The sequence below is a fragment of the Mauremys mutica genome, chromosome 12, assembly GCF_020497125.1.
Source record: "Mauremys mutica isolate MM-2020 ecotype Southern chromosome 12, ASM2049712v1, whole genome shotgun sequence".
Taxonomy (NCBI): Eukaryota; Metazoa; Chordata; order Testudines; family Geoemydidae; genus Mauremys; species Mauremys mutica.
Window position 1 is genome coordinate 67273961 of NC_059083.1, and position 27306 is coordinate 67301266.

General features: G+C 50.1%; 1 protein-coding gene across 1 annotated transcript; it reads right to left on the reverse strand.

The window, feature by feature from the left end:
• Nucleotides 1-11432: 11432 nt before the first annotated feature.
• On the reverse strand, nucleotides 11433-26376 carry UBALD2 (UBA like domain containing 2). The gene is made up of 3 exons (XM_044983760.1): nucleotides 25847-26376; nucleotides 24074-24136; nucleotides 11433-13079 (listed from the first exon to the last, which is right to left on the reverse strand). Exons 1-3 carry the CDS (start codon nucleotides 25964-25966, stop codon nucleotides 12759-12761), a joined length of 504 nt encoding a protein of 167 aa, XP_044839695.1. The 5' UTR covers nucleotides 25967-26376; the 3' UTR covers nucleotides 11433-12758.
• Between the last annotated feature and the right edge of the window lie 930 nt (nucleotides 26377-27306).

A 27306-nucleotide genomic window follows, 5' to 3' on the forward strand; every position in this document is an offset into this window, starting at 1 on the left:
CCCCCCGGCATATTGGAAAGTCAATGCCTGTAGCTGGGGTTAAGGACCAGCTCAGGGACACAGCAATGTACCTGGGTGTGGACCCCTGGGATCCGGCCTCCCAGTCTCTCGCTCTCCCTCCCTGCCCAAACACACGCTAAGGAAGGGCTCCCCACTCAACCCATCCATTAGCCCCAGCTCCTGCCTTTTTATACCTCCCTGGCCAGGTTTTTCTCTTTCACACCCTTGCTCTGGCCGGCCCTTTCCTCTCTCCCATCCTTTGTACATCACCGACTTTTGTATTCCCCCGCCACCCCGTTCATTCGGAAATGCTTGTCTTATTGGCCTGTGGGATTGTGGGATACTTTTGGCGGACTCCTGGAGCAGGAGTACAGTGGGGCTGTCGCTACACTAAAAAGCAAGAGGGCTTGAACCCTGGAGCCCAGCTTGACTCAGGCTCAGACCTGCCACACCTGTGGGGCCTGGCCCCTGGGTCCGAGCCCGGGGTTAGCACAATTTGTGTGTAGACACAAGCGGGGGGGGGGGGGTTAGGCTTGAGCCTGAGGTCAAGCCCTGGTCTTACACTGCAGTGTAGACACACACACCCAGACGCTACCACTGTTCAACTAAATAATCCCATTTATCTACCCTCCTTTTAAGGGCCATGAGACAGGAGCTGTTCCCAAGATGGGAGGCAGGGGGCTCATGCTGTGGGGCGCAGAGAAGCGGACTCGCCGGGGGGGATGCTAAGTGCCCTGTATTCCCTAGCCCATGTGTCTGCGAGCCCAGTTCCCCTCCAGCCCCGCAATAGGAACAGGACAGAGAGGTCAGCTGAGCGCTGAGCGTGAAGGGACAGTTTTTCAGTGCTCTGTCAGTGACTCGCCTCTCTCCCTCTCCGGAGTGCCTGGGGTCAACCACATCCTGAAGGGATTGGGTCAGAGGCTGCCAAAGCTACAGGAAGCCAAGAGGGGGGGAAACGGCCTTGGGGAGGGGCTGCTGAGCCATGTGAGCAGGGGCAGGAGCAAACCCCAGGGTGTCATCTCAGAACTGGCCAAGCCACACGAAAGCCATCCAGAAGTGCCTGCAGGAGTTCAGATAGGAGCAGGGGCTGATTTTCAGCTTAGAGTCACCCCACGTCCCACCAGAAGTACCAGAGAGGGAGATGTGTGCTGGCTCCAGTTCTGAGCCTCCTGAAACCAGCCAGAGGTGGCCCCTTGGGTTCAATGGGAGCAGGGATGCTAGTACTGGTCTTGCTTGCTGAGCATTTGTGGCACTTTCTGTCCTGAGAGCTCCATGCACTTTTCTGTGCACAGACCCTCTGGGCTCTGTGACCATGGAGGATCTAGCCTGGGCTCCAGCTAGAGCCTGAACATCTCCGGGACTAGTTTTAGCCCTGCAGCCCTAGCCCCATGAGCTTGAGTCAGCTGAGCCAGCTGCCGGTTTTGTAATCACAGTGTAGACATAGCCTTAGTCTCCTGATACTGATTCCTGCAGATTAGCCATCTTGGGTGTGAGATCCCTAGACTCTCTGGAACCACAAGCTCAAATCCTGCCAGAACCGACTCAGCCCTTCAGCATCAAGTAGGCAGAGCTGCAGCAGTCGCAGGTAGTTCACTGTGTGGGCGTGTGATGAAAGGGCAATAAACCTTACGCAAAGGCAGACATGCTCAGCTCCTAGACAGAGCACATGCGGCTACCTTTTGCCAAGAGCCCAGCTCCTCAGAGAGAATAAATCAACTCCCTTGCCCAGGGAGCTCATTGCCCACGGACACCCCATGGTACCTGACTGGGGGCCGAGCCCTTCTGAACTCTGCCCCTTAGGGGCCCAGTGGAAACAGAGCACTTCGCAAAGCCCAGCCCTTAGTTACGCACCAGAAAAAGGAGCTAAATAACTTTGAAAAAACCTAGCCCCAGTTATAGGCATTGACCATTTGAAAAGCTAGTCCCATAAATTCTCTGCCTCATTACCTGGCCGGCCACGGCACTCCCTACCACTGGCTATTAGAGCCTTTCCCAGCATGCTCTCCTGGCGCCTGGCCCTTTAAATCTGGGCTGGCGAACCAGCTGCAGCCCTATGGTAGCCCTCTGGCCGCTGAGTGCTGCAGGGTGGGACCCCAGCCCTTCTCGCTGGTAAGTGATTCAATTTACGCTGGTTTTGCCTGGCTTTTCCCCTTTATCTGTGCAGCTGTGGAACATGCTCCTGGGGAGTCTTTCAGCTGAGACAGGTTCCCCTCTGGGCTCGGCGGGGCTGTTAAAGACCTTTTCTGTGCAAGCCAGAGGGCTGCACCGAACTGTGCTCTTCATATCAGTTTCTCTCTGACTTTGGGTCCCGCTGGGCAGTCTAGTTCCTTTTCCTGTTAGTATTTAAAGCAGCTGTTTGTATTGCATCATTTTCTATCTGTGGGCTCGTTTAGAGCTGTGTTTATAATCCCAGCAATTAGCGATGAGAAAAGACCTCCTGGGTCACAGCCTGTCTCCCTTCCAGTACAGGCTTGTTCCCCGTATTCATCTCCTGGTGCTTTGGCCAGACTAGTGCTAAGAATCCCAAACGAGGAGGCCTCCTCCACTTCCCTTAGGAGCTGGACTAACACAGCTTGCGGGTAGCGAAACGTATCTTTCCCTGGAGACGCCTGAACTCACTGAGCGCCTAAAGTTTTGCTGTGAAAGTTCTCTAGGGACCTACATTTCCACCTCTGGGCATGCGAGCTGCTAAGAGCCTGGACACCTATTTCCCGCCTAAGCCCCAGCATGCTCCAGGCCCTGGGGGGAGAAAGGCAGGGGACGCCTCTCTCACCTGCAGGGCCAGAGGCCACCCACTTCATTCAGACTCTGGCTGGAGGACAGTAAGGAAGGAAATGGTCAGTGGCCGAGGGATAGCGAATGACTCGGTAGCCCAGTGGCTAGGCACCCAGCTACGTGGTGGGAGAGCCAGGGTCCGGCCCATCTACTCCAACGACTCTTTCATTATTTATTCACAGTGGAACAGCTCCAAGAGGAGCCCCTGAGGGAGCCTCACATTGGAGTGTCCCATAGCTCAGTGGTTAGAGCACTCTCCTGAGGAGAGGATACGGGGAGGCCTCTGCTCTAACCCTTTCTCCCCCTCAGGCAGAGGGGGGAATTGAGCCAGGGTCTCGCTCATCCTGAGTGACTGGGCTAAAAGTTGATGGGGGGAGGCAGCTGTGGGACAAGCACTGGCCATTTTGTGCAGTGCTCTGTGTGGCAACACCTCAACCCCTTTGTGGCTCTGGGCCCTTCACCCTCCACACTGCTTGGGTGCCAACAGGGGGGCCATGGAGGTCACATGACAGGCTCCCTGTTCTCGGTCCAGGGGCCTGGACCCGACCCAATTGCAGGCAGATGGTCGGACTCTGTCTGGGGCTGGAGCATGCTCAGTGCAGACAATCTTCAGCGTTCTTAGCTGCAAAGCTCTAGCAAGTCCCTACTGCGCATGCGTGAACCGCGATTTTTCTAAGAGTTGGCCACATGGAGGTGGATTTTTCACAGGGATAGCAAAAGACACATCCCCAATACAAAGAGACACGTTTCAAGTCCCTGCTCCAACGGGGTGTGTGGGGGGGGGGGCTAGAGATTCTCAAAGAAAAGGTCCCCAGAATTTTTTTACGTGGACAAAGCCATGCATTTTTTCTCTAAGCTGGTTTTTGGAAGTGGCTGGACCATTTTGGCTGAAATTTTCCAGAAATTCTCAGCCAGAGGCAGACACCCAGCATGGGACGGTTACAGCCTGGCAAAATTATGAGCAACTGAAAACAAAGTCTTGCAATGGGAAGAGTTGAGCAACCTTATTCTTAGGCCCTGTTTCAGTGAAAAGCTGCTCTGGGAAGCGCACAGAGAGGAGACTTGCAAAGGTTAATGTGTTGCCTGGTATCCCAGGCTTGTGAACGAACAGAGAACTTCAGTTTTCAGGGCTGGCGGCCCCTCTCGCTGCCTGAACAGAGAGAGCATTGAAAGGGTTTTAGTACACAGTGCAAGAGCTCTCTGAACTGGCCCATTCACCACGCTGCCGTCCAGATCTGAGCACTGCTGGAGGGGGGAAGGGGAAGTGGAACCCAGCAACCCCTGCCAGACGAACACTCACCCAGCAGTGAGGGCAGAACCCTCCCCACATCGCCTCCCTTGATCTGCCCCATTATGTTTCACCACCTCACTGCAGCATCTTGCAATGCAGAATCACTGGAGAAGGAAACCCTCCCCCTACAAACTCCAGTGCATCGCCCACTCCACGAACAGTCTCACCACATCTTAGCCACGCAGCGTCCTCTCTTCATTCATTGGGCTCCACCTCCCCCACCTGTACTGCTGTCCAGGGTTTTATCTCGTCGGAGTTGGGGCACAAGATTAACTGTTTTGGCCGCGTTATTTGTATCGTAGCACCGAGTCACACCAACCGAGATCAGGGTGCTGTTGCGCCAGGGGCTGTACGAACTAACAGAGAGTCGCTGCCCTGAAGTGCTTGTAATGTAAATAGATGAGACAAGCCAAGGGTTGCAGGGGAGAGATTGTCTCTGTGGACAGGCCCATGTTATGGAATCATGCTACAGCCCTGGTCTTTACTGAATTGTCACGTGGTTCTAACACAGCTTGGTCTCATCCACACGGACCAGACCAGCAAGCTGTCTCGGCATCGAACATTTTGTCGTGTGCACAAGTCTATGGACCCTAAACTCTTTGGGGCAGGATCTTTTTCATGCTCCGTAAATCACCATGTACGGTGTAGGAAAGCTCTGTAAGAACAGCAGTGTGAGGTTCTGTGTTTGGCGCGTCTCACAGACTCTCAGCAAAAATGCTCAGTGCACATGTAAAAAGAGATGGGGGATGTAACTACCAGCCCAGCTAACTCAGCCTGGGATCTGAGAGTCAAGCTGGGCTCCTTGCTTCTCAGATGTCCCCGCCTGTGAGAGGTTATCCAGGCTACATTAGGCCCTCAGTGACACATGTGCAGTCCCATTATCTTTAGACTGTGTTCACAGTGACACCTGCCTTGCTCTGTTGCCATCAATGGCCTTGCATGGATGTAACTGATTCAAATTTAATACACATCTGTTGATGATGCTCCAGAAGGAAGAGAATCCATCTTGTATTCTCAGCTGTGCTGGCTCTGCACCCCCAGCAGAAGCAGAAAGTAGTAAAAAAAACCTCACAGGATAGTAGTCACCTGCGTCAGCAGCTGGTATCCCGATACACCCGGGGGGACGATCTGTTGTTAAGGTGGCTTTTTTGTATTGTTTCACTGTCTCTCTTTTCAGAGAAAAGCCACTTATTTTAAATGTGTCATTCTCTCTCCACTATAGTGATAGTGAGTGATAGTGCGAGTGGTCAGCATGAAATTACACATTGATCTCTTCTCTTTGTTTCTGTGAAAACTGGGCCCTGTGCTTGGAATGTTCACTAGTGAAATGATCAGCCTGGCTGGGCTCTTGATGATAAGAGGATGTCGCTTTTTACTTCTGTCACAGGATCAAATCCAAATCTGGGTGAATAGTTTTTACCATCATGTGAGATGAGGTTGGTGGTCTCTATCTAGTTACTAATGGGCAGATATTGCTTAAATCAGCTTCTGTACCAGATGACTGGAGGATAGCTAATGTAATGCCTATTTTTAAACAAGGCTCCAGAGGTGATCCTGGCAATTACAGCACAGTAAGCCTAACTTCAGTAGCAGGCAAATTGGTTGAAACTATAGTAAAGAACAATTATCAGACACATAGATAAACACAATATGCTGGGGAAGAGTTAACATGGTTTTTGTAAAGGGAAATCATGCCTCACCAATCTATTAGAATTCTTTGAGAGGGTCAACAAGCATGTGGACAAGGGGTATCCAATGGATACAGTGTACTGTGACTTTCAGAAAGCCTTGACAAGGTCCCTCACCAAAGGCACTTAAGCAAAGTAAGCGGTCATGGGATAAGAGGGAAGATCCTCTCATGGATCAGTAACTAGTTTAAAGATAGGAAACAAAGGGTAGGAATAAATGGTCAGTTTTCACAGCAGAGAGGGGTAAATAGCAGGGTCACCCAAGGATCTGTAGTGGGACGAGCACTGTTCGGCGTATTCATAAATGATCTGGAAAAAGGGATTAACAGTGAGGTGGCAACATTTGCAGATGATACAAAATTACTCAAGATAGTTAAGTTCAAAGCTGACTGTGAAGAGTTACAAAGGGATCTTTCTTACAAAATTGGGTGATTGGCAACAAAATGGCAGATGAAATTCAGTGTTGGCATTAGTTTGCACTTACCTATTGGAAAAATATAACCCCAACTATACATACAAATTATGGGGTTTAAAGTAGCTGTTACCACTCAAGAAAGATCTTGAGTCATTGTGGATAGTCCTTTGAAAACATCTGCTCAGTGTGCAGTCAAAAAAAATCTAACAATGTTAGGAACAATTAGGAAAGGGAAAGATAATAAAACAGAAAACACCATAATGCTACTACAGGTCTGTCACATTTTATGCACATTTAACACGCGCAATTTCAGCTTTACGTGGTTGGCAAAAACAAAAACAAAAAAGAGAAAAATAACAATTGAAATACTGTTTCTGTAGTGCGGGCGATTCTGCCCGCCATTCAACTCAATGTAATTTTGACTATATGCGGTTTTCGCTTTACGCGCTAACCGTGGAACGGAACCCCCGCGTAAGATGAGACAGACCTGTATCTAAATCCACGGTACACCCACACCTTGAATCCTGTGTGGTTGCCCCATTTCAAAGATGTATTAAACTGGAAAAGGGCAGAGGAGGGCAACAAGAATTATTAGAGGTATGAACAACTTGCATACAAGGAGATTAAAACGCCTGTTCGTTTTAGAAGAGAGATGACTAAGGGGGGGTATATGATAGAGGTCTATCAATCATGAATGGTGTGGAGAAAGCGAATAGGTATTTACCCCTTCACACAACACAAGAACTAGGAGTCACCCAATGAAATTACTAGTCAGCAGATTTAAAACAAACATAAAAGTATTTCTTCACACAACACACAGTCAACCTGTGGAACTCATTGCCAGGGGATGTTGTGAAGGCCAAAAGTATAACTAGGTTAAAAAAAGAATTAGGTAAATTTGAGGATTGGTCCAGCAATGGCTATTAGCCAATGTGATTAGGGACACAATCACATGCTCTGGGTGTCCCTAAACCTCCCACTGCCAGATGCTGGGACTGAATGACGGGATGGATCACTCAAAGTTGCCCTGTTCTGTTAATTTCCACTGAAGCATCTAGTACCGGCCACTGTTAGAGACAAGATACTGGGCTGGATGGACCCAGTACGGCCATTCTTATATCCACGCCAAGGAAACCACAACTCCAGCTGGCAGTCTGAGCAAGTGAGCCAAGGATCTGAATAGGCACTGTACAACTCTCTCCACCCTAGCAGTGACCCTTCCAGATCAGGGCCTGCTGGTACAGCAATCTGGGGATTGAACTGTGGATACATTATGGCTGGAATGGTCAGTGTGGCTCAGCACCCACAACTGGACCCAGTTTTTCAAAGGAGCTCAACACACAGGGTGCAGGGCTCTCCTGAAAAATTTGGCTTTGCACGGATCAAGGAATTCATTTTCCTAGGCGGTCAATCCAGCACCCTCCACCAGCATTAAACTGCAAACATGCAAGTCAGTCTTGTGCTTCACGCCAGCAGGAACAGCTCACGTGCGGCTCCTAGGACACGTTCTCCTCTGGCACAGGGGACGGACGCATTCAGAAATGGGCAGGAGTGGATACAACTAGACAGTTTTCACCTGTATCAAAAGCCTGACAGTCCCCCTTGCGGGCAGGGCCGGCTCCAGGGGTTTTGCCGCCCCAAGCAGACAAAAAAAAAAAAAAAGCCACGATCGCAATCACGATCTGCGGCAATTCAGTGGGAGGTCCTTCGCTCCAACCGGGAGTGAGGGACCCTCCGCCGAATTGCCACCGAATAGCTGGACTTGCCGCCCCTCTCCGGAGTGGCCGCCCCAAGCACCTGCTTGCTAAGCTGGTGCCTGGAGCCGGCCCAGCTTGCGGGACACACATCAGACACCGGTGACACAGGATAGCAGGGCTGAACTGGCAGGCAACAAGACCCATGTTTCTGAGCCTCTGCAGTGAACAGTGTATTTAGTGACAGCAATGAAGGGCTCACTGACTATCGGGGCTTAAGTTCTCAGCGGTCTGGGGCACTGGCTGCCTCACCCCTTTGCTACGTGCTGGCTCACTTTCTGGAGCGCTCTCTTCGGCATTGTTCCCGAAACGTATCTGCCTCCTACGGCTCCCCCACCCCAAAGCCCCTCAGAGACACTGCAAGTCCAACCATGTTTCTAGCCCCACGTGGTCATGGGCCAGCTGAATTGGTGACAACACACATGGCTTTTTATCCCGCTGCAAACAGGCGCCAAGGGAGTCGTGGTTGCCCCAGTCTGCTCTGGGAACTCCGTGGGGGACAGAGTCCAGGGGACATGTATGCCGAGGGGCACCAGTAGCATGGAGGGCAGTGAATGTATTCTGATGCTGAGTGCATTGAGGCAAGAACTTGCACAGAGCCATGACTGAGCGGGCAGGTGCTTGCAATACAGGGGCCGTAGAACGGACGTAGAGTTTGTGCAGCTAGATTTACAGCTAGACGGTGCTGTAACGAACATGGGGCTTCCGGGAGTGAGTGATGCCTTAGTGCGTGTTACTCGTATGGGAAAGCGGGAGCGGCTCCTTGGAAAAAGGAACGGAGTTTTGTAACATGCTGGCAATTTGTTACTTTGATCTTTTGCACGGATTGTAGTAAATTCTAGGAGGCGGGATGAGCCGTGTACCGGCCCCCACCAGTCTGGCTTGGGGCCTCTAGGTGCTACTGAAAGACAAAGAAGTTTGCTTTGGGCAGTTCCCAGGCCTCGGGCTGGTCCTCTCCGGAGAGGTGAGCTCCAGCCATAGCGATGAATTACGCCAGCACCACTTGTCGTGCTAGGCTGGTCCGTTGCCTGGCGGAAGGGGCTTAATTGCTGGGAATGCACAAAGCTCTGAATTCAGATCCCGCCTCTGGAGGAAACAAGGGACTGGCTTAGAGCCAGGGCCAGAGAAGGGAAAGTCTGACTGTAATTTGCCCTTGCCTCCCCTTTACACCCTTATGGATTTGAGTGGCACTTTCCTACCCCCAGATCGTTGGGTTTTAAAGCCCCCGGTGAAAAGCTTTTCAGTTTCAAGATTTTGCCCCATGAAAGAGCAAAAGTAGGAATTCGGAAGCCAAACTCCCAGCAAACAATAGCCGGCTCGACCCTCCCGTGGGGTTATTTCCCAGCAGTTCCCGAGTTGCTCCTGGCGGCTTTCAGGAAACGCGAGTTGCGTGAGGGTTCCCGCCCCGTGCAGCTAGCTCTCTGCGCTTACAATACAGCTCGGCGGCCTGCGGACCAGGGCGATGGGCCTGCTCAGGGTTTCGTTGTGAACCATGGAGGGGAAAGATTCCTTGGGGGAGGGGAGGGGCAGCACTAGTCACACATCACCCCCCTGCTCATATCTCCCCTCTCCTGAAGGGCATGAAGGGGACCTCCTTTCTAGCCCCATGGAGCAGCTGTGTGGAAAAATCTCTGGCCGTGGCCCAGGATCTTGGTGGCCCAGCTTACCCACCCTTTCCAGGGAGCTGACAGAAGGCCCCAAACCAGCCCCTCCAACTCAGGTGACTCCTGCCCAGAAAAAAAAAAAATAGGAAGGCTTCAACCTTCATCCTCCTCCTCAGTGTGCACCACATGTGCAGCATCTCATTGAAACACTGGGGCCTGAGGCTCATCCTAGTGACTGGCCTGCCATAGGTTTCAGGTGGGGATGCTGGACCCAGGAGTCCCTCCCACCAGGCCAGCCCCAAGTGTGGTGCCTCTGGCAGGGGTGGGGAGAGGCTCCCCCAGCCCCACTGCACTGGAGCCAATGATGCCGAGTTATAACTTGTTTACTCTGCTAAGACTCGTTCCTAGAGACACTGAGCACGTGCTGCTCCTTATTGTCACTAAGCACTTCTCAGCCATCCCTGCAGTAGCACCTCACTTAGTCTTTTGCTTTAGTGACCAGCCCCCCTCTCCTCCCTTCACCATAGGCTCAGCTAGGCTCTGGGGCGGGGTGTGAGCACTTGAACTAGCTCTTCTGCAGAATTTAAGCTTCCTGTTTGCTAAGAACCTTCCCCTGGTAAAACGGACATGGTGCCGGCTTCCTGAGGCTGCAGGCAGCTTGGGTGCTGCTGTCCTAGCTAGTGGGGCTAAACCTCAGATGCTATGGCTAGCAAAGGGACGAGAATCTGAACCGGTGCTGGGGGAAGCTGAGCGCAGTGGCTGGGGAGGCCAGTGGGGGGGACGGGACGGGACACCAAGGGAGCGGCAGAGTGGACGAGCAGCCCTCCCCTTCCCCGCAGCCAGGGCTTGAGGGCAAAGAGAGTAGAGGGGTGGGAAAGAGCTGCTTTTCCACTTCCATCAGTCCAAGAGGCGTAGACTTAACCTGCCTCCATACTCCCACTTGCCAGAGACGAACACAAAAGAGGGATCGTCCGTAGGATGGAGACGGGCCCCTGGCAAGAAGCCCAGCCCCATCCCTTTTCCCAGCAGTCTGTTTCACCAGGGCGTTGCCTTTCATACCTGCCTCTGGCTAGCAGGCAGCTGGCAAACTTTTCAAGCCCTGCCTTGAAGAGGCTCAGGAAAATCCTTAGTCACCGCTGGCAGCTACAAACAGAATAGCGGCTTTGGAGTTCAAGTGAGACCAAGAGGACAAAAGGGAGGGGGGGGGAGAATTCTCAGCCAGGCAAAGGACGCGTCTGCACTCTCTGATGTAGCACTTTAGCCACGTGTTTGAAACCAGTCTTGTGGAAGCAGCACAATGCTGATATACTGGGGTGAGGCACCGTTATGCTGGTACAGCGTATGCCAGTAAATTAGGAGAATGGTGTTAGGCACCTTTATAACTGTGTCCACACTCGGTGTTGCAGCAATTCAGCAGAAAATGTAAAACCACACGCTGAAGTGTCCCTAGCCTCTGTGTGCCAGAAGCTGGGAATGGGCGACGGGATGGATCACTCTATGATTGCCTGGCCTGTTCGTTCCCTCTGGGGCACCTGGCATTGGCCACTATCAGAAGACAGGCTACTGGGCTAGACGGACCACTGCTCTGACCCAGTCTGGCGTTCCTACGTTCTTAAGTCAGACAGTTAAGTCAGTAAAAAAATCTGTACCTAGACCCAGCCTAACACCCCTTGGCCAGAGGGATGCAGTGCAAAGAGGCACTAGTATGCGTTCAGCCACCCCACGGCCCCTCTACACTGCCCGACTGGTGGGAGTGAGAATCCACAGGAATGGGCAGGCATCGGGGGAAAGCGCCCCTGGGCCTCCCTCGTTGCGCCCGGTGTGGAGCTCACCATTACTGGGGCACTGGGTTGTTTTTAGCTACCCGGCAGCAGCGCAGAGAAAAGTCAGGGAGCCGTTGGGTTAAAAAAAGTGATTTTTTTTTTTTAATTTTTAAATTAATAAAAAACCTTCAACCTGTTTAAGCAAGATTCTGATTTGGAAACTAAAACCCCGAAGCCGCAGCCCCTCCCTGTTGCCCTGGCTGGAAGGAGCCCTCGGTCCCTGCTGCTGAGCCGGGAGGGGAAGGATGGTCCTTTACAGTTTGCACAACTGCCCTTCCAGCTCGGCCTCCCCAGGCCGAGCATTGTCTGGTGTGGGAACAGGGCCAGCGCAGGAGGGAGGAGACGACCAACTGTTCCCCAGGGCAAGGGGGGCAAAAGGGTGCAGCCCAGGGCCTGGGCCCGGTGAGATTTCATTGGCACGAATCCCAGGCTGGTTTGTTTTGGGGGCACATGCGCAGACTTGGATGATTTTCAACAGAGGCCAAAGGAGGAGGACTTTACCATGCCCAGCAAGGATGTCCAGGAAATCCAGACCCCCGGCTCCATCCCCCAGTCCTCTCGCTGACCTACAGTGGACTGGTCTACCTAGTATCTCAGAGTCACACTGTCCTTCAGGAGCTTCCGACGCCCGTTCCCCAAGCCTGCCAAAACGCAGCCTGGTGTTACCGAGAGATGGGAGAGGTGTCGGCAACGTGCCATGCTCCTGCTGCTCCACGTTGTTCCAGCAGCCATACATCTCCTTCCCCATCATGGTCCTGCAGCACGGGAGTTCCGGGTTCAAAGGGCACGTTCTATCCCCACGCGGGACGCTTTCCCACTGCGGCCACGTTTCAGTGGGTGCGTCTCCCCCTCCTGCCTCACTTTGTAAGAGCAGATTTCAGGCAAGCCACGGGCGCGAGTCGTACAGCCTTCTGTCGGCCAACCCCGTCTCATCTAGGGGCACCGCAGCAGCAGCCAAAGAATAAGGGATGGGGGAAGTGAAGCCGATGGCAACAGCTTCTGAGCCAGCCCACCCTCTGTTCAAGGGAAACACTCAGTGTCCAGCAACGTCCTCTTCACCCAAGCAGCGTCGTGCCCATCCTGCGATTGCCCAGCGGGCTGCCAGTCTCTTTCCATTGCCCAGTCTCTTTCCATTGCTCTCATTCTCTCTGGATTTATATACATTAGATATTTATATATTATATAGTTATATATTAAAAAAAGAGAAGACCAGTTATTGACGCTCCGGAAGGGAAAAACCACATGGGCTGACAACCATCCCTGCAGAGTTACAAAAAGAATTATAAAATATTCCAGTGCCATCTTCGGGAACCCCCTCCCCCACTGCCCTGATCTCCTGCACCTCTTCTCTGTTTTCCCCTCCCCCCAGCCTTGCCCCCCCCGCCCCCCACGTCAGCGTTATCCAGTCTTATCTCTGCCCATCCACTGCAGCCATAGCTTTCTGCTGGGAGCCTCCTTGCTGAGACCCGGGTGGCCACATGGGCTGCTGATGGTGGAGATGATGGTGGAGGTTGTGGCTGGTTGGAGAGGAGGGTGGCATCCAGGCGGGTTGATGGTTGGGAGGCGAGGAGGCCCAGAAGGGGCTGAAGTTACCCGGTGGAGAGCAGGCCATAGATGTGATGGGGCTGTTGCTGCTCTGTAGGTTCTCTGAGGTCCGCAGCTTAGAAAACATAGCGAGTGCGTCCGGGAAGTTGGGAGGTGTGGCTGGAGTATTGCTAGGTGTGCACATCTGCAGGGCGAGAAAGGACAGAGCATCAGACATGTACATCAGCGACCACCACAACACCGCGCACCATCTGCTGGAGCTGGAAAGGCAGAACCCGTCATTGTCAGCTGGAAACTACCTGGCTAAAACCATTTCAGTCTCAAGGAGGGACGACGCCAGCCCTCTCTCAGCGTCAGCAGAGACGTTTCTCCTGCCATGAAGTTTGGAAGGCCACCTGGGATAGCCACCTGAGCAGCCCTACTGTAGAACTCCCAGTCATGGTGGAGCTGAACTGATGTTAGTAATTGACTGTACAGACAGGGCAACAGAGACTGGTTCATTGTCCAAGGCCACAACCAATGCCTGAAGCGTGACTCTCACTCTATTTCCCTGTCTGCTGGGCTAGAGTGGTCTGATTGTAAGCCTGGGACCCAGGATAGCCTGGGCTCTAATTCCACTGGTGGCACCAACTTGGCTTGCCGTTGAAAAAGTTACTTCGCCCCTCTGCACCTCTCCTGGGGGGGTGTAAAGCCACTGACATCAGAGATGGAGGAAAGCCATTGCTGTAATGGCATCCAGGCCATCCCACCAGGGCCCATTCAGGCTTGTGGCCTTTGTCCTATTCCAGTATCAAAGGAACCCAGCCCTTAGATTCCTCTACCACATCTTGTCCGGCCACTTGTCCCCGTCCCCTGCGGGCCTGGGGCACCTGATGAACCTGACACGACACGTTTGCTAGTCTGCCAGACACCGGCCCCCTACAATACCACCTCTAATCTCCGCAAAGCACGTTCCCACCGCTCTGCGTCGGAAGGAGGCTGCCGTCTTCTGATGAATGCTACCCGTAAAGCTCAACTTTTCTGTGACTGAACGGCCTCCCTCAGGGAGCACTGGGGAGGGGGACCCGTGTCCACGCCACAGAGATTTAAGGGATCTCACTTTGGACCGCCAACGTGATCAGTGACTTTGGGAAGATCTTGGCATTTACCCACCATCCCGCCTCAGAACAGGCTGAAACCAATCCACCCCTCCTCCACCCGCCTCCCAAAGGCACATCTGAATCTCGGCAGTCAGCTCCACCCCTTGTGCTGCTTTTCTGAAATGCAGCACCCAGGATTCTCTCACCAACCTGCAGCCCCTCCTGGCACGAGGGGGAGGCACAGCGTCTTCTCAACATTGGCTAAAAGCTCCAGGGCTTAAGGTGTGTCGGTGCGAGACTCTTCCCCCCCTTCACCAGCCTTCAGGTGAAATTCACCGAGGCTCTGCCTTGGGTTCAGCCTGTTCTGCTTGTGCTGCGCCTGGCTTTGTTTTGAGGATGGTGCTGGCTCTGTATACAGAACTGCACTGCCTGATTCGGTTGCTGCTGTGCATCAAGATCTTAAAGGGGCCTATCAGGTTAAAAAATGTAAAGCTATTTTAAAGGGCTGCGACTGAAATGAAATCTAGTCAGTTCTGAAGGAGATTATTCAGTAGCAATATGGTCGTACCTAGGAACCCCAAGGTCAGGACCCTGCTGCACTTGGTACTTGAGTTAGGAGTAGTTTTGGGTGCTCCAGCTGTCCCTGAACAAACTCCCCCCCAGCCAGTCTCTGTGGTCACGGTCACATTTTCCTATTTAAAACCTCTCACAACAGCAAAGGACCCAGACACCCAGGCCAAGAGGGGAAACTGACTAACTGATTTCACAGGAGAAAGGATGAAACTGGCTATATGCAAAGTGCTGCCAAGTGAACAAAGCAGCCAAAAAAGGAATGTTTCAAATAACTGGCCAGTTCCAGTATCCTAGGAGTCACTGTAACAGTGGGTGTAAATAAATAAAAATCCCCAGACAAATCTGATTTGGAGGTTGGGATCCTATTAGCCTAATACTAACGGTGCTTTAAATACTTGAGAGATTTTGAAAGTCTAATTCACTCTTCCCTGGGGGAGAAGGGGAATTTAGTCTTTCAAACACGTGCTGTGACAGTAAAAAAATAAAAAAACTAGCCATTTCACTCCCTTTCCATGCACTAGCACACCTATGCCCTGCTTTAATGCAGGGGAATTTTTACTTTAAAAGCTCAACCCCGTGCAACTGACTTTTTAAAGGTCATAGAAACATTTCTAGGTTTTGTTTTGTTTTTAAAAGCCTAACTTTTGGGTCAAAATCAATGGAGAATCCCTTTAACCTTTTACAAGAAAAAAACCTAAAAAGAGTCAACCAGAAGGTCCCGAAAAAGGTGACCAACCAGTTCCAGGTACCTCTTTGAAAGACTGTCCAAATATTCTGATAAGGTGCCTCCTAGTCCGCCCCTGTGATCTGTTCTGCAAATTGCAGGTACTTTCAAAAGTCATAACTGACATGACAAAATCTAGAACCTCAATTTCCGAATGGGTCTCCACATCCAGGTTTTTATAACAAATCCATCACTGTAGTCAGCATAATTTACAAAGCGAACATAACCAAAATAGCCCTATGGTTCCTCCTTGTTCCTTTCCAAGGCAACCAGGCCTGATCCATTACCACTTCTTTTTTGCAAGGCATCACTATCGGGAGAGAAACTGGATCTACCTGAGTTTCCAGCCTCTGCTCTAAAACCACAGGCTCCCTTTGGGTTAAGTCCAATAGCGTATGTTGCAGATATCAGATCAGTGCCATGTCTGCCTATAGCCAGTGGAGGGGACTGAAGAGGGTGAAAGGAAAATTTCAGCTCTTACAGGAATAAAGGGTCTTGCAAACCACAGCCCCCTCCACCCATCTCTCCAAACAGTTTCCATGGATCTAGTGCAAGGGATCTGATCTCCCTTCTAACCCATGGCTGGATGGGGGTTCGGCTTTTCCCAATTCACTAGGAGTTAGAGGTTCCAATGGTAAAAAAAGTGATTCAGCGGCTATAAAGCAGCCCCTGAACACATGGCAGTGACTGTCTGCCTGATGAGCGGTCTCGGGTGTGTGTGTGGGGGGGGGAGGGGGCAGAGAAGACGTGTGTACATGCAGTGCTACTCCTGCTGCTAAACAAGTGTCCAGATCGCAGGTCCCCTCTCCGGAATCACCAGGGCCTCATGTTAACAATATCCCAGTGACCTGGGGTAGCAACCGAGGCAGGAGCGTTACCACAACAAACAGAACTTGCAGGATGAGCGGCTACCTCTGCCGTCTCACTGAGGACTTTGCTCTGATTGGGTTACTGCCACTCTGCTCCTCAGGCCCAGGCTCTACCCCCCACCCTCAACACCGAGGACACTGGGGGATGGCAAATGCCCTCAGATTTAGCCGCAGCACAATCTGATTGGCTCGGCTTGTCCCACCTTCACAATCTGTGAATCCTTCAGAGGCACAACAGAGAGGTTTGTTTTGGATTTTTTAAAGGCAAAATCAGAGAGGCCCCCCAAGCCCACATCTGACATTTCCACCCACTAAAAATAGACCGGGAGAAACAATGTGTACAAAAGGTCAGAATATGCCATTGGTTTGGGAGGGCGAAGGGGAGGAACCTGGCTACTTCAAGACTGGGGAGCAGGGAAGTGGACCCTCTAGGACTGGCAAGCCCCATGCACAATTCAGATACAGCAAAGAGGAAGGAGAAGTCAGACCATTACAGACATCTCAGGGGACAAAGCTGGGGGGGGAGGACTGAGTGGCTGTGCAACCGTTTGCAGAAGTGAAGCAATCTTTGTACACCCAGGCCACTGGTGTGGGTGACACCAGAGAGAGCGCGACAGCGAGAGGTCTTTTTGCACCAAAGATTTTACACAATTTAACTTCTTTCAGGTCATCCTTGCAGAATTCTACCAGCCCCCAGCAAGCAATGCTGGACAGATGAGGAAGTTCTCCCTTGAGGTCCCTAGCTGCTACTGTAATGCAAATAAACTTCCTCCCATTATAATCCAGGTGAAGGGTGGATGAGTAAATTTTGTGCTGGGGCTAGCGGTCCTCTGCAAGACTGTTCCTGGCTATTTTAGATGATCTCACCTTCCAACTATCACAATTTACCCAGCTCTACGGGAGTGGGAAAGAAGTGGAGACACACACAGACACTACAGAGAGGACAAACACAATAGCCACTGTTAAAAGCAACTTATCAGCTTTTTTTCATTTCCTGGTAAATCATTCATTCTAATTTTAGTCTCAAGTGCCCTCCTCCCTCCTCGGCCCTCCCCGGGACTCCAGCTTAGTCTTGTGATAGGTCTTTATATTTTTGTAATCAGTGTCACACCCTCTCTGTGCAACAGCCGTGAGACAGAAAAATCCAACGCTGAAACCAGCCCACGAGAGACGGAGCAAGCTAGCGAAAGCTAGTGCACAGACAGCGCGCAGCACACAGCCTGCGGAGCAGCAGAATGGAAGTGAAAAAAGCATAACTAGCCGAGGCAGAAAAATGGTTAGCCTGGGATGTATTGGGAGCAGGCAGCAGCCTGTATCGTCATCAGGCTCTGAAGTCTGTGGGAGTCAATCAACTTCGATGCACTTGACTGGAGGCAAAAAAAGCTGATAAGAGGCAGTCCCCGCTCCAGATGGTTTAGGTAGTAATTAGGCCCTGATTCAGCAAAGACTTAAGCACGTGCTTAACTTTAAGCACATGGGTGAGTGCTTTGCTGAATCAGGGCCTAGATCAGCACGTTAACAAAAGGTGGGTGCCTCCTGGTGGGCAGGCTCCCTAGAGAATCGCACGCTTGCACCTAGAGAAAGAGAAGTTAGGAACGCAGCCCACAAAGGCCACACCCTTGTGATTCAAAGGAAAGGTTCAGGAAGTCACTAGTGGAGTCCGTCCCTCCTGCTACAAGAGCAACACACCCAGAGTGGGGAGATTGTCCCAGCTGCTCCCCTCTAGCGGCCCAGGGCAGAACGGCAAGCCCAGAACTTAAGAAATACCGACACTGGCCAAAATAATGAATGGGGGAGGGTGCAGGCATAAGGGAAGGGATTGCAACACACATACACACAGTGACTCACCCTTCCTAACCGCCCCCTTCAACAACAACAAACAAAAGCTGCAGAATTAATACTGTAGCTCAGCAACCGGAAGCAGAGTTGCTAGTTTTAGTCGTGGGCACAATCTCCGAAATCGCTACCTAGCATGAGAATCCATTACCGACCTTCCGGAAAAAATCCCTCTTTAGAAACAGCCTTATAAGAACAATTCCTAGAGACGCATGTTTTCAAAAGGACAGAAGTTTTGTTGGGTTTTTAGAAAGGACGGGATCTGTGGGCGTCTTTCTCTTAAAGAGAAGCACTGCACCAAAACCTTGTTCACACACAGAAGTTGCACCAGTTTAAAAATTGATTCAGTTGCTCTAGTACAAACCTGCGTGTGTGGACCCTCTTAACTCATTTTAGACTTGCTTTATTGCAGCTTGAAGCTCCACTGGTAAAAATTAGGTTTAAACTGAACGAAGAGTGTCCACAAAAGGATCCTCATTGGTTTAAGGAAATCAGATCAAACACATGTGTTCAACTTTGTGAGTAGACCAGGCCTAAGTTAACTTCTAAACATTGTACTTGTTCTTCATGTATGTTCTTCTCATCCAGAAAGGCAGAGCTGCCACAATCCTCCTGCAGGTCATTGAGGCTTAGGTATAGCTAAGTCCATTAAAACCAATCCTAATTAAATCCATCTCATATGAAATATTATATATCAAGTTTCAAAGGAGCCTCTTTCTTTGTACCTTCAAATTTGTGCCTGCAAACAGGCTCTTTCATACAGCTGCCTTGTGTGTTGGGAGGGAATGGAAAGGCAGAATTTTGTAACTGGTACCAATTCTATGGAAGTGAGGTTGCATTAAACCTGATTCACTCCCCCACCATACACAGTTGCCCAAATCAATTTTGGGGGGGGGGGGGGGGGAGACGGGTGAGGGTGTTCAAGATCTTAAGACACATGTCTAAGGTGGTTGGTTTGTTTTTTTAAGTGTTTGCCACACAACCTAACAGGAATATAACTGATTTTCCCAGCCAAGTGATTTCTTATCTAATTAGACTGTGGAACTCATTAGCACTGGATGTCAGTAGTGCTAAAAACTTATTCATATAAGCACCCAATCTTTTACTCTTGATAATATCCAGAGTTGTTAGAGGTAACGCTAATTAATTTTGGAAGAGACAAAACCTCGTGCTTCAAGGCTTAAGACAATCTCTAATTATTAGGTACTAGACAGAAATCTTTGGTGGAAAGAGTAGGGAACGTCTACCTCCTGTGGGATTCTTACACTGGCCTCTGTCACAGCTGGAATACTGAACTAAATGCATCTTGGGTCTGATCCAGTCTACCTATTCCTATGTAGTGAACACACTAACGGAGAGAGTTTCAGGATTTACCTTCTTTTTCCCACATAACTTTCGTAACTTGTCTTGGTAATTCTTGGTGAGAGCTGGGATTATGCAAAGCGCTCCAATAGTGTAGTTTGAAAGTATCCCTAAAAACTTTCCAAAAGGAATCCAGGTGGGTTTGTCCTCAACTCACCTTAGTTTAAAGACAGCAGGCCCAATTCTGCCATGTTACCTATACGGAGTAGTCCCCATGAAGTGACTAGGGCAATGTGTGGAGAAAGGTACTATTCAATCCAAGGTGGCAGAATGAGACCCTCGGTTAGGGTGGTACAAATTACTGAACGCAAACCAGGTCATGTGCAAAGTGGCCTGAGTACCTAAATCTTCAAAGAGCAAGGCAGAAGAAACCCTGATATTCTATGATTCTAAATGGCCCTTACACAGTCTCTTGAAATTCACAAACAAACTCAGGCTCTGCGGGTTCAACAGAGGAAGAGGAGTAGGACTAGCGTAACCAGAGCCTGCAAGTTGTGATTTCTCTCCTATTGCTCCCCGCAACCATCAGAGCGTCTGCTGACCTGTAGCCATGTATTGCAGATCGTTTTCTGATGGCTGTCACTTCTCCTGAAACTGATAGTTGGAAGGGACCTCAGGAGGTCATCTAGTCCAACCCCCTGCTCAACGCAGGGCCAATCCACAGACAGATTTTTGCCCCAGATCCCTAAATGGCCCCCTCAAGGATTGAGCTTACAACCTTGGGTTTAGCAGGCCAATGCTCAAACCACTGAGCCAGTGGTCCCCAATGCGGTGCCTGGGGCATCTATGTGCGCCCGCGTACTGTCCGGCAGACGAGCACCGGCTGAAATGCCAGTGAGAAGCAGCGTCATCCAGGGGTGTCGCCACCGAAATGCTGCTGATTTTCAGTGGCATTTCGGTGATGGTGCCTAATGATGTTGCTGCTTCTTGGCAGGATTTCGGCGGATGCTCGTCTGCCGGCCACAGTCCTCGGTGGCTCGTCATCCAGCGCCCGCCAGATGAAAGAGGTTGGGGACCACTGAGCTATCCCTCCCCGGGGCTAGATTCTGATCTCAGCTACACGTGGGGTAGCAGGATCAGTTCCAGCTGATTTCAGTGGAATTACTTCAAGTGTACACCAGAGTAACAGGATGCTGCCCCTCAGACTTCTGCCTGAAAAATGGAGGAAAAGAAGTGGGTTTGATCCCCAGATTCCCCATGGTCCTTTTCATTCAGACACCGTCAATAACTTGAACTGCCTTTTATCCTTTGGCACTCAGCTGCCCGCAGGACAAGCCCATTCGATATGTTGAATAAATAAGTTAATCTTGTTTGTGCTCAGAAGACACGACCCCATGTGACAGCATGAAAAAACTGGAGGGAGGGGGCCTCTGAGCTGCTGGACCTTTGTGCATTGGCTGGATATTTTGCATGTTTAACAAGAATGCTGGCCAGAGAAACACACTCTGTCTGGCGCTGAACCTTCACCCCAGGGGCAGGAGGGATTTTTTTTTTTTTTTAAACAAAGTGATTCGAACAAACAAAAAGCAACAAGGACAAATAGGCTCCTCTTTTCTGGATGGTTTGCTTTACGGGACCAGGATGTCGCATTTGCTGCTTTACGGACTGACTTCTGTACAGCAAAGCGCAGGGAAAGGTGGGTCTCAAACCTGCCTCATTTGAATCCTTACCAGACGATGCTTGAGAAAACAGCTGGGACAACGAAACACAAAGGGGGAAGGGGGGTGAATTTTGCTTACATTCTGCAGGCACCTTTTTGCTCCTAGGATTTTTCCCAATGCACCATGGGGTGGGGAGAGGAACAGAAAACAGACAGCAGCAATTGACAGGAGTCAAAGGGGGGGTGATTGAGGCGTCTTTATGCAGGGACAGAGACCCTCCTTGTTGCAGGCGAGGGCCTGCAGTTTGATCAGCAGGGCTGATTAACTTCCCACCCAGCTTACGTCAATATCAACATCTCCTGTATTTTATGGCAATGAATCAGATCTACTAAAAAGCTAGAGTAGGTTTCGCTGTCAGTTTATGCATCCCTGATTTAAAAAAAAAAAACCCAACCAATTCAACACCTTAGAGCCACTTTAGAATCTAGACACTCACACTTTAGGGTTCGCCTCTATCCTTCAATGAGTGAAATTTGGCTATTAGACATTTCTGCTCTGGAAACTATATGGAACTTTCAGTTACCAGGTAAAAGGCCCCAGTCTGGCAATGAATTTCAGGCAGCCACACTGCAGCTGAGCTCCCTTGGGGCGTTGCCCATGCTGAGCAGTCTGCAGGACTGGGGATTAAAAAGCACCCCATTTGCTACATGACTTTTCTCGTGTCCACAAAGAATACTGTTGTTTTGTTTTTTTAAATGGATGAAGTTACCCTTGGGTGTCCCAAGAAATTCTTCACTTGGAACATTCACATCCCATTTCAGATGGGTGTATTGACAGGCTGGAAATAGTGTCATATGAGCGACTTATTTATAAGGTTAATGGCGTGTAAGAATTTGTGATATGGGGAGTAATCTCTTATCTAAAGAGAAACAGGTGTATCTGTGAGGTGGTGCATAGCTGCTCACTTTGTGCAATTTTGGTGGGGTTTGCTCATAGTTTTACTTGTAAAATTGTGTTTCAGAACAAATCGAGATACTGGAAAACCTCTCCTCTTAATGTCCATTCTCTCAGTGATCAGAATTGTTCGTGGCATTTAAGTTTGAGCAGAAATCTCAAGACGTTAAGGCACAGGGAACAACACACAACAACAAAAATGCAGCACAAAAGTCAGACTAGTATCTGGGAACGAGAGATGAATAACATTTGGCAAACAGAATGGTCACATTGTGGATCATGACATGTATACCAGTTTCCTGATTAATGTGTAACTGGTTATAAAAAGAGGGAGGGGTGAAGCTAGCCTACCAAGCAGCCAAGATTTCCTTTGCTTGGAAATACTATTAAGCTGCTTTTAGAGAATCCAGTATTTGTAAGCATGTAACGAAGAGGGTGAACATTGGACAGCACAGAGAGGTTTTAAAGCATTCAGGAATAGGCTCCTCTGCCTTTTCTTTTGATGAGACAACCTCATAACTGAAGATCTGCTTAGATCTGAGTGTCAAATCGTTTTATGAGTAATGGGACAAGCATGCCAATGTCACTGCTCCTGCATCTGACTAAGTATCAGGGTTCAAAGATTTTTAGAACACCAGAAATGACTGTTCAGTGTTGAATTTTTTAAGTGATTCAGGGTTATCAGCTAAAACGTTGGCCTCCCTTATTTAAAATAAGAGCTTGGAGGTAGATTTCACTTCAGTTCATATTCCAGTTTGGGGGGTTTTAATACTCTTGTGTAAACCAGCCTGATTAAAACACGTTAAGCTTCCTGTAGCAACCAAGCAGTAAATGATTCAGCTTGGTAAGGAATCACTCCTGCTGTGAGTTAAGCATTTCAAACAGCTTGAATCACCTCTGCATCTTCAGAGATTGATCAGGGTTTGTAAACTAGTAACTGCAACCTCTAGCCTGCGTGAAAGCTTGCCCTCAATCAAGCCACCCAAGGACAGTGCCTATGAATTTCCAAGCTAATTTACAAATACAAGATAGGCCTAACACTAGATTTACCCTAGGAGTAAAGAAACAAAATAAATCTAGTTCCTTTCACAGAGGCTCTCCAGACTAAGTCTCAGGATATCTGACTTCGATGCCCAGCTCAGCCACTAGCTTGCTGCATGACGTTGGGCAAGTAATTTAATCTGTGCCTCAGTTTCCCTTCCCCACACTCAGTCTTGTCTATTTAGACTGAAAGCTCTTCAGGGCAGGGCTGTCTGCACAGCACCTAGCACAACAGGGAACTGTTTCTGCCCGGGCCTCCAGGCCTCCATAATACTGGCAAGAAATTTTGTGCCAGAAAGGGGGGAAAAGAAAGTATTAAGTGAGGAAATAAGAGCGTTAATACCAAGTTCCCGAGAGCCATTTTTCTGTTTTATTCCAAATCTTTTAGAACTGGCTGCAGGTTTTAACAATGGCAAGTACAGGAAAAGAAAAATTGATGGCTTCGCCTCCATCCACTATTTATCCTCACACACAGCACTGGTTTAGCTTCCTAAAAAAAACTTCCTCTGTTTCGCTAAAGAGATTTGCCCTCAGCCAAGGTCAAGTAAAGTTTTGCTGAAAGTTCTGAGGAAACATTCAAAGGAAAGGGCCTGCCCCCCTTTCCCATCCCAATTCACTTAGATCTTGTACTTGTTACAACGATCTAGATCTATGTGAAGACAAACTATTTCCTGGCAGACATTTTGGCTCTTGTTTACATTTGCAGTCTGTGTATTTCTCTAGTTGCAGACCAATATGGCTGTCACGAGAACGGAGAGTTTTGAATGCACAACCACTTCTGCTTGCAGCCTCGTGTTCCCCTCCCCGGTATCAAAGGTGGCCTCCAAAAATGCAGACGCTGCATGTGCAAAACAGGGAATCCCTCCCCTTGGTTCCATATTTTTATACGGCTTGTCATAAGAAAACTTTAACAGGTAGGGGGTGGTTAAGAGTGGCAACTGATGAAGCATTTGCAGTTGCTTTTATGAGGCTCTCAGAGATAAGAAATAACCTTGTCAGATTTCATTTATTCATGAGATTAAGGAATATTTGGAAGGGGGGAGGGAGGAAGAATGCACCATTGTAAATTTCGTTCTAGCCCACAGGAAGTGAAGGTAACATAGGGAACAGCACATGTCTGTGAAGTTTGGGTCACTTACCATTTGATGGTGGTGATGATTGTTGGGAATGTTAGTTTCTTGAAAAAATGCACTCAAAGCAGTCTGCAAAAAACAACAACAATTAGTTAATTCCAGCAGTCAGACAGAGCAAAGGGGGAAATGCAGACACACAGGACAGGGCAGAGGTTCTCAAACACCTCAGGGGGTCACGAGGTTATTATATGGGGGGGGGTCACGAGGTTATTATATGGGGGGGGGTCACGAGGTTATTATATGGGGGGGTCACGAGCTGTCAACCGCCACCCCAAACCCTGCTTTGTCTCCAGCATTTATAATGGTGTTAAATATACAAAAGTGTTTTTAATTTATGGGGAGGGGTCGCACTCAGGACTTGCTATGTGAAAGGGGTCACCAGTAAAAAGAGTTTTGAGAGCCACTGGGATAGGGGCAAGTGAAGACCTGGGAAATGTTTTGTTTTATAAAGAAGTGATTGGATCTTGTTTTTCCTCTCTTGAGTATGTTTCAACTGTAAACAAATAATTTAAGGCAACAAACAAACATGATTGATCTAGCTGTTTGCATTTCACAACACAGACCTGGACTGGCTTTGAAATGCTAATTTTCTCCCCTGCAAAAGGAGGAATGAAGCTACAAAGGAATCCAAAACAAGAACACGGCCCCGAGCCCTTCCCCAACTGGACTGATCTCATGCCTGCCTAACCCAGAAACGCAAAACACTGCCAGGCAGGGAAGAATCCGGCCGACGTACCATCAAAGCACGTCAGTCAAATCTGGCCAAGAGACCCCAGGTCGGTTTCGTTGACACGAGTGACAACAAATCAGGGCAGGAAAAGGGGCAGTGTCACGAAGTCTCCCCAGGAATGTACACACCAAAAAAGCCTTCGCCCACAGGGCAGCAAGGAACTGACAAAGCCCCACGTGTAATTATTTCCTTTGATGTGAGCCTTTTTATATATATATAGAAAATACACTTGTCACCCGCTTCCTCCCCCGTCTTTATCCACGTGAAGGGAGTTAAAGCCGTTATCACCTTACATAACAGCCCCCCTTTAAAAAAAACACAACCGAAAAACGGCGACACCACATTTTACTACACAGGCTTCCTCCGTATTCCGCATCCCCGTGTGGGGCTGGGAAGCGGTTCAGCCCATAGTGAATCCTCTCCCCAGCTCCGGAGCAAGCTTCCCCTATGAATTCTCTCCCCCACGAGAGGAATCGGGGGCGAAGAGAGACCAGACCACGTTTCTATGCTCCGTTCCAAGGCCCAGGAGAGCCACAGATTTGGTTACAACGCAATATATAAATAGGCACCAGATCTGCAAGCCGGTTTCTCCCCCCTCGGAAATTACATGAATAAAATGTATTCTCCCCTCCTCCCTTCTACCCACAACAGCAGCAACAGACATTACGTGCGAGGCCTCGTGCGTTGCTGGCCCCCGAAGGCACTTGCTGCAATAGGTAATCGTAATGAAGTCCTAGTAAAATGATTGTTTATGTGCAGCTCCCTAGCTTGCCATTCAGCTGCGGCGCCAGGGCCCCGTGTGGCACGGCCGGCCGTGTCCCAGCTCTGTTGTTATTTAAAGCCGCGTACACACACACACACACACATTCCACCCCCACAACTGTTTCCAAGGCCAACTGTTTTTAGCAAAGGGGAGCGATTAGGTGGAGGAAAGGGGTGAATCCGAGGGTCAGAGGGGGACGGAAGGAGGAAAGGCAGGAGGAGCAGCACGCGAGGCCCCCCACGAACCCCGCTCCCCCGTGGGGTGTCGTCCCCCCCAAGCCACGCACCTCGAACTGCCAGTGAGCCGCCTGCAGCAATTGCTTCGCCTGGTCAGCAGCGCAGCCCGCGGCCAGCACGAACTGGTTGATCATGACCTGGTGCCTCAGCTCCTCCATATTCACCGACATGGCGAGAGAAACGAAACCACAACAACGAGGGAATCGGGGCAGAACACACACACACACGGTGCCGCTGCGGCGTGCGTGTGTGGGGGGAGAAATCCACAAAGGCCCTTCTCTCCTTCTCCTTCTCCACCCCACACTCGGCTCCCCCTGGCCCCTCGGCTCGGCCAAGCCACCCCTGCTTCCCCCCCGCCTGCTTCAGTCGGCACCGAGCCGGTTATGTTGTGCTCCCCCCTGCCCCAGTCCCTCAGCTCTTCGGCTGCTTGAGCACCACAAACAACAGCAGCAGGGGAGGAGCATGTGGGGAAAGGGGGGGGGGGAGTCCGGAGGTGTCTCAACGTTCCGTTCCCGGCGTTCCGAGCCCGCTGATTGGCCACCGCCGTGTTCTTCACATGTATGAACGTTCGATTCGAATCTTCCAGCTCCCCAGGCTGTGGCTGTTTCTCTCGCTCCCTTCCCCCCAGCTCATGCTTCATTGGGGGAGAACGAGCCATCGGGCTCTTTCCCCATTGGATGGCTGCTGTGTTTTGGATAGGGAGAGGCCCATCATTGGCCTCTGTCTTTCCAGGGGCGGGGTGAGGCTGTGCTCTTGTGCGAACTGAGCTGGAAAGCCCGGCCGGCTTGTTGATTGGCTGTCACCCCCTTCTGTTTTTCTCCGGTTGAAAAAAAAATGTTTGTAAAGCCAAGTTCATTCAGGAGCTTCATTGAACCAACATGCTCAGCTGGAAAAGCAGGACTCGACTGAGCAACAGCAGAAACAGCTCTGACTCATTTCCTTTGAAAGAACTAGTGATCCTGAGAACCAAACTTATCACAATAGAAAGCACATTTGCAACTTCCGATTCTTGCAGTTTATTTAATCCTGGGGGTTGAGGGTTGCTATTTCTTGTTATTTATTTATTTTTATTAGTTTTGAGACATGGAAAACAACTGCAGCCAATTCCCCCCCAGAAAAGCACAGTGGTAAAAAGCTGCAATGTAACAATTCTGCACTTCTGTAGCACCTCAACCCATAGTGTCCTTTGGGGGCATGGGAAGGATTCAGAATCAGCCCCTTGGATGGATGTGTGTGAGTATCTCACTTCTAGTACAAAGTCAAATCTGGGGTGCAGGGCCCTGTTATCCCACCAGCTGCATATGTGGAATTCCCACTGACTTCAGCCCATAACTCCCAAGTCAATCAGGTCTCTGTGGCATCAAAGCTGGGCTGTGTTCCTAGCTCTGCTACAGGCTCACGGCGTGTCCTTGAGCAAGTGACATTGCTGCTCTGTGCTTCAGTTTACCTATCTGCAAAATGCAGTTAATGATACTTCCTTACAGACTTCAAGTTTTTGAAGAGCGCATTG

What these genes read in the sequence shown, in the direction of transcription:
- UBALD2 (XM_044983760.1), bottom strand. Translation starts at nt 25,966, where the DNA reads ATGTCGGTGAATATGGAGGAGCTGAGGCACCAGGTCATGATCAACCAG. An exon ending in CGGCTCACTGGCAGTTCGAG is followed by an intron (nt 24,137 to 25,846) that starts GTGCGTGGCTTG and finishes TGTTTTTTGCAG; the next exon opens with ACTGCTTTGAGTGCATTTTT. An exon ending in ATCATCACCACCATCAAATG is followed by an intron (nt 13,080 to 24,073) that starts GTAAGTGACCCA and finishes CTCGCCCTGCAG; the next exon opens with ATGTGCACACCTAGCAATAC.